At 38.8% G+C, this 6,505-nt stretch overlaps 1 protein-coding gene across 1 annotated transcript; it reads left to right on the forward strand.

The window, feature by feature from the left end:
* Positions 1-4,351: 4,351 nt before the first annotated feature.
* Positions 4,352-6,069, forward strand: LOC144667393 (5-hydroxytryptamine receptor 2A-like). The gene has a single exon (XM_078528788.1). The coding sequence runs from the start codon at positions 4,419-4,421 to the stop codon at positions 5,523-5,525; it is 1,107 nt and encodes a 368-aa protein (XP_078384914.1). The 5' UTR covers positions 4,352-4,418; the 3' UTR covers positions 5,526-6,069.
* The last annotated feature ends 436 nt before the right edge of the window (positions 6,070-6,505 follow it).

Raw genomic sequence — 6,505 nt, forward strand, 5'->3', positions numbered from 1 at the left:
AACTGTCTGTTGTATTCTATAAAATTAACATGATGATGATGATGCGAAGTTGAACGACCAGACTGAGACAGGAAAGACGGAATGAATACAAGATTGCGAAACTCGTGTTCTTAAATGTTCCTGTAGGGACGGTGAATGGTCTTTCAAAAAAAGCGTGTGACGCAAAATTTTAGCTAAATTTCAGGGTCTCCGCCGTCGTCTCGGATTTCCTTTGACGCCTTCTCGACGTCTCGCTTTCTTTTGCGAGGATAGGGCTCACAGAAAATATGTCAGTATTGTCGTCTTGCAAAGTCTTGCATTTACCATTTGACACCCCTTCCTGTAAGCGACCTTGTGTATTTACAATTGCCTTGCAATTGCATCCAAGGGCAGAACATACATTCTGCGCAAATAAAGCAGTCCCTCTGAGGAGTGTACAAGTTGTTTTTGAGGCCTGCAGCCTTACGAGGTAAACGGCTCTCTACATGTACGTCCAGTTGTTAAACGGAGAAATTGAGGATGTGACCGTTTTCAGTATGCAGCAACATTCATTACTTTGGCCTAATGATATAGGTGCTTATATAGCGCATTTACTAAGCTTAATGCGCTTCACAGTTAGAATTTTATTGGATGAGACCGGACATCAGCATATCAGGCGCCTTTGGCAGTTGCTATCCGTCCATGTATATGATCTCATCACACCACCAAACTCATAGAATAGAAACAGACCACAACACCGGGAACTTTATGCCCTACTCTTTACGAGTGAGTTCTTTAACGTCCCCTGCTGATTGTAACACTGAAGATGCAGGAGACGGGGCTTACAGTTTATCGTCCTTATCCGAGAAGACTAGAAAGTCTAACCATTTGCAGATGTAATAACAAAGGCAGCACGTTCTCCTCAATTATTTTAAGACCCTGAGTGTTGGTCCGGTCTGGGAGTCGAACCCGAGACCTCCCGCACGACAGTTCGGCGCTCTCCTAACTGAGCTAACCGGTCGGCGGTGTTGTGTTACCGGCTGAATAAAACAGTGTTATTTCCTAATGGTTGCAGCTGCAAAGAATAAGAGATAAAAGGCCAGAAAGCAGTAAATTTATTTCAGTTGATCAGCAAGTCGCTATACTTCGATGTCCAAAACACTGGTTAACAAACTGTCATTTTATTCAAATTGGATGATGGCCAGAGAACTCCATTCGCCCCAGGGCGCACGTGTTCAGTTCTGACATTATAATGCAGAATTTTTAATGCGTAGTAGCATTATTACACAAAATGTTCTAATGTTGTACCGAAAGTGATCATGATTATCCGTGGGATCCAGTATTTTGGAAAAAAAAAAAAATAAGGCTGGAAGTACGCTATCAGCCAGCAAAATGTAAATCTACATGTCTAGAAATGACAATACGCGCGTTTAAAAACAGCGCAGCAGACGAATGATTATAATCATGACCTGTCAAAATAATAAATGGGTACTTCGAGAAATTTTTAATCAACAAGACCGTTTGGCTCTCAAGAACAAAATATTTAAAATTGTTCGAAAACTTTTCATTAGCTAAGAAATTTTTCAGATATTTTTATCGGTTGAGAATTGCATTATAAAAGCGCCTCAGAAACTCCTTGTTCCTTTCGACTTTACTTTTTTATCATTCTATTTTTTTTTTTTGCCTTTCGAGAAATTTAAATTTATCGTTTGGAAAAAAATTCATCACAAGCTTTGTTATTGTTATAATTTATGAGTTTTGTCAACGACCAAATTTTCCATTAACCGACTGCCTTGCTGAAATGCTTCTAAAACTTCTGATTGTGTACCTATAATTTGAATCGTTCTAGAAATTTTTGCTGGTCGAAAAAGTTTTATTAATTGAGAAGATTTGTCTGTTTAGGTTGAAAATTGACAAAAAAGCCGTATGGCTTAAGAAGTGTCTGATAAAATCCTTTTACCTGTCGCCCTAAGCTTTTATTTATTTATTCAAGTCGCGATTTTAAGCTTTCTAAAAATAAAGTCATTAAAATGCCTCAGAAACTTCCGCTCTATTCCCAGCCAAATTATTCACCTATCAGTTGTGAATTTTCATCGTACGCGTTCCAGAACATTTCACCAGCAAACAGCTTTTTAATAATAAATAATAATGTGTGGAGAGAATGAACTCAGAAAAATGGGATGGGATTTGAACCCACGACCTTCCGTACACTAGTCGGAAGGTTTCTCTGTAAAACAATTTTCATCGGTCTAAAACGGACAATTATCGGTAAACAATTTTAACTGCTCATTGAAATGCCCGCGAAACTCCCGCTCGCTTTTTTTATTAATTGGCCGCGAAATTGTAAATTATTTTTTGTCTGTGAAACATTGTCATTAGTCTAGAACTGATACCAAACAAGCAAACACAGAGTCTTTACTGTTTTTGTGAAATGGCCGAAAAGCTCAAGCCACGAATCAAGCTTTATCGCTCGACAATTTTTGTAAGATGACAGCTTTTTCTCTGTCGAGAAATGTCCATTATTACAAAACTGACATTAAAATTTAAAACCATTTAACTGCTTTATAAAGGTTCCAGTGAAAATCCTGCTCGCTTGCTTGATCATTTATTAATCAGTCGAGGAATTTCCATCGTTCGTGAATTTTTTATTGGTTACCGAGAATTATTCGTTCAACATCCAAATATTTTTTTTATTAAGCCAGAACTACTTGCCTTAACAGAATGATTAGTTTTGTTCTGTGTACTAAAAGACATTCCTCCATTCGAGAGGTTGTCATTTTTCAGCCGCCTAATTAAAATGAGTCAGGAAATCCCGCTATCAGTATTCCTAAGCTGCTCAGGCTTCTTGGGTAGTATCAACTCAACTCAACTCAACTCAGCTTTGTTTTATTTATTTTATTAAATATAAAATTTAGAAGTGTTTGCTTCCGCCACAAAGGACAAAAATAATTGAGGGTGGAGGCAAGAGTTAAAATTATTATAATTGTTTTCCAGCGAGTTTTGCGTGTTCGAAGAAATTTCATAGGTTACGAATTCACACATTCTAAATAAACAGCCTTTTAGTACTGCCCTATTTAAGTGCCACTTGTTCGGTAGATTATTCACCCAGAGCAGAAGTTCCTCTTTAGGCAGCAAAAACTGTTACAATTTCCCGACCCATTTTAAGACACCGTGAGTAACTAATAAGTACACAAAGCAGTGGTTTCCTAAGTATTTTTTTTATAAGGCGGTTAAAACTACTGTTTTCTTTATACTTAATTGCGGACAATTGAAAATAACCTTACATTTTTATACCCCCATCATATCGCTGAAAGCTCGGAACAAATTTAAACCACAAAGTTGCAAACTAGCGCTTAAAAGTACAAGGTCGGGTGGGTGGTTTTCTATTTCTATCAATTAGAAAAACAGGAAGATAAAGCCCATCTCTTTTGGTTAAGCGGTGGCGGTGGCGGTGTCTGTGTCGGTGTCGATGTCGATGTCGGTGGCGGTGGCGGTGGCGGTGGCGGTGGCGGTGGCGGCGGCGGTGGAGGTGGAGGTGGCTGTGGCAGTGGCGACGAAACCAACACAAGAACATTTATACATTAATGACTGAAGTCAAAGGAGACGTAAAAAAATCGCTTAAAATAACGTTGTTTATATACCGTTAAAAAATACTGTTGAAAACTGCCTTAAGGTTTATTGAAATTTATGGAAGCAAGATTATAACTGGTTACCAGAACTATAGCAGGGCATTGGAAGATTACAAACGGGATCTCGAGTTATGTTTTTTTTAAATTTAGCTTAAAGCATTTCAAACTTCGCTGATCCACCCGCTATAAAAAGCCAGCCGATAGCACTTTTAAAATGGAGGAAAACGAGTAAACTGAGCTCTACTTTTTGTCTGTCGAACTACAATTTACAAGATTTTAGTTCATTCTCAGTAAGATTGTCATTTTTTGTGAAATATCTCATTTACATCTTGACGCTGTCTCGAATTATTCCATGCTGAATCAGAAAAACATATTTCAACCGAAATATTCATTTCATAGTTTCAAAAAGGGGTGTACCCTATTTTTTTGTATATGCGAATGTAAATTAAACTAGTATCAGTAAATCGTTGTTTGTTTGAACATGATCCGTTTTCACAAAAGCCATCATCGAATGGGTTTACTTCGGATCGCTTTATTGACTTTGATAAACCAATTTACAGAAAGTTCTATGTTCGATTGTACACTATTACTGTAAACTCAAATGAGCTCAAACCATTATAGTTCGAATGGTTTTGTAGCAGACCAATCGAAATGGAAAAATTGGATAAATGGAAAAAGAGGAATAACCTTCGTTCAAATGTTTTTTTTTTCTCTCTTAGGATATCTGCAATTTCAATTGAGTCACCTTTCTTTTTTCCAGCAACAGCAGCAGCGTCACAGAATCGTCGTTGAGTAACAGTCTGTAACTGGTTTACATCACGCTATTTCAAGATGTCGAGGGAGACTGACCTAAATGGACTAAAGGGTAACTTTTCATCCCCTTCAAACACAACAGTTGGACCCGTTGCTGAAATGACCCCACCCAAGGCGAAGCCAAATTACCAAGTTATATATGAAGTTTTGCCTATTGCTGTTGTAATCATTGTTGTGAACAGTATGGTCTTCTACTTGTTCGCCAAAAGTAAGCGGCTCCGTACCCCGACCAACTGTCTTCTCCTTAGCTTGGCTGTGTGCGATTTTATGGCCGGGTTCATTTGCATCCCTTTGTTTATCATTGTTGTTATACCAGTTTTCAAGCCCCCACAGCTGCATCTTGGACGTTTTAACGTCGTCTTTAACAATTTTATGGCCATAACAGCCGCTTACCATATTCTCTCCATAACGCTTGAACGGTATTTCTGCATTACTCGACCATTTGCCCATCGTCGGTTGACCAAGAAGTCGATGCTTAAAGTCGCTTTTTTAGTTTGGGTTGTTGCCGCCGTCATTGGATTCATGCCTTACGCTTGGTTCTCATTGCAGCTTAAAGACATCGTTGACTATCAAAAGACACAATCCGGCTACGTAATTTTCTGTTTGACTTTTGTGTTTGTGGTGCCGTGTGTCTTGATCGTTGTTTCTCAAACACTCACTTTCAAGGCCATTGCCAAAAGTGGCGGAAACGGCCTGACTGCTACAAAAGCCGCCCAAAGAAAAGCGAGGAACGAAAAGAAATGCCTCATCATTTTTGCCTTGATGGCGTTCATATATGTGGTTTGTTGGCTACCGTGGTTTGTACTCTACCTTTATTTTTCGTTCTGGTTTCCACTCAGTCAAGAAACCTACCATGTTTTGGGTAAACTCGCCCAGGTATTTGTCATTTTAAGATACATAACATCAATTGTCAATCCACTGCTGTATACTTTCTTCAAACAGGACTTCCTTAGGGCTTTCAAACGGCTTGTCTTAAGGATAAGACCGCCTGTTCAGCGTAATCATTTTTCAACAACTACGAGCACCATGCTTCCTTCAGCGACTTTGCATCAGAAAAAGTTGATTGCTTCCGTGCCAAACAGCAATGAACATTCAGAGGAGAATGAGTTGATATCCACTGTGTAAACAGAAACGCTGATGAAACGCTCAAAATAAAAATGATGAACATCTTCTTGAGCTTGTCTCAAAGGTACTGCACTTGACTTTACACATCCAAGTGATTTATAGTAAATGGTTTGTACCAAGGAGTATTAGTAGTTTTCCAAAGCGTGTAGTGTGATCGTCCGGGTGAAAGTAGTTCTAAGAAGAACTGTTGTTGGTGACTGACGTTTCGACAACCTGAGCGGAAGTCTTCTACAGAGGAGAATGAAGTCTAAAGTACTTCCGCCCAGGTTGTCGAAACGTCAGTCACCAACAACAGTTCTTCTCAGAACTATTCTCACCCGAACAATCACACTATGCGACCTACCCAGTGATTAAACTAGCACATAATTTCGAATAAACAGTGCTAGTGCTAGAAATAAGACACAGGTTACGGTGACATACCTAGATCACATCTCCTGCCTATTTGCCGCACGATTCCATAATACCTTTGTACCTAAAAGTGACTAAAAAACTAGGTCAGTTTTAAGTTTAATTTAAAACAATAAAGTCCTTATTGTTTGTCTCACCGTGTAGTCACTTGTGATGTGAACGCACATACACTTACAGCATACTGCAAGTCTTCATCAGGCGACAAGGTTGACCGGTTACGCGTAACCTTATAAAGCACGATGCTCCGCTGTGATCGTCGCATTTTGATCCTCAAAATATTGGAAATGCACCAAGACGAAATTTCTTTCACTTTAAACTGAATGCAAGAAATGGAGCGAACATCTCAAGTAACTCGGATGCAATATAGGTCAGTTTACCTTTACCCATTTCCTATCATCTTTTAATCGTGCTAGACGGTCCTTTGAGAAAATAGATGGTAGATGTAAACTGACTATGAAAAAAATAACCGAGATGAAATTATGTTGATTGTGGGTGGGGGAAGGTGAATTAGCCGAAGCAATTTACTTTAGGTAAATTAAAATTCACCCAAGTAAAAATTATCTTGCATTTCA

The sequence above is a fragment of the Oculina patagonica genome, chromosome 10, assembly GCF_052425735.1.
Source record: "Oculina patagonica isolate OP01 chromosome 10, crgOcupat, whole genome shotgun sequence".
NCBI classification, from domain to species: Eukaryota; Metazoa; Cnidaria; class Anthozoa; order Scleractinia; family Oculinidae; genus Oculina; species Oculina patagonica.

What these genes read in the sequence shown, in the direction of transcription:
- LOC144667393 (XM_078528788.1), top strand. Translation starts at nt 4,419, where the DNA reads ATGTCGAGGGAGACTGACCTAAATGGACTAAAGGGTAACTTTTCATCC.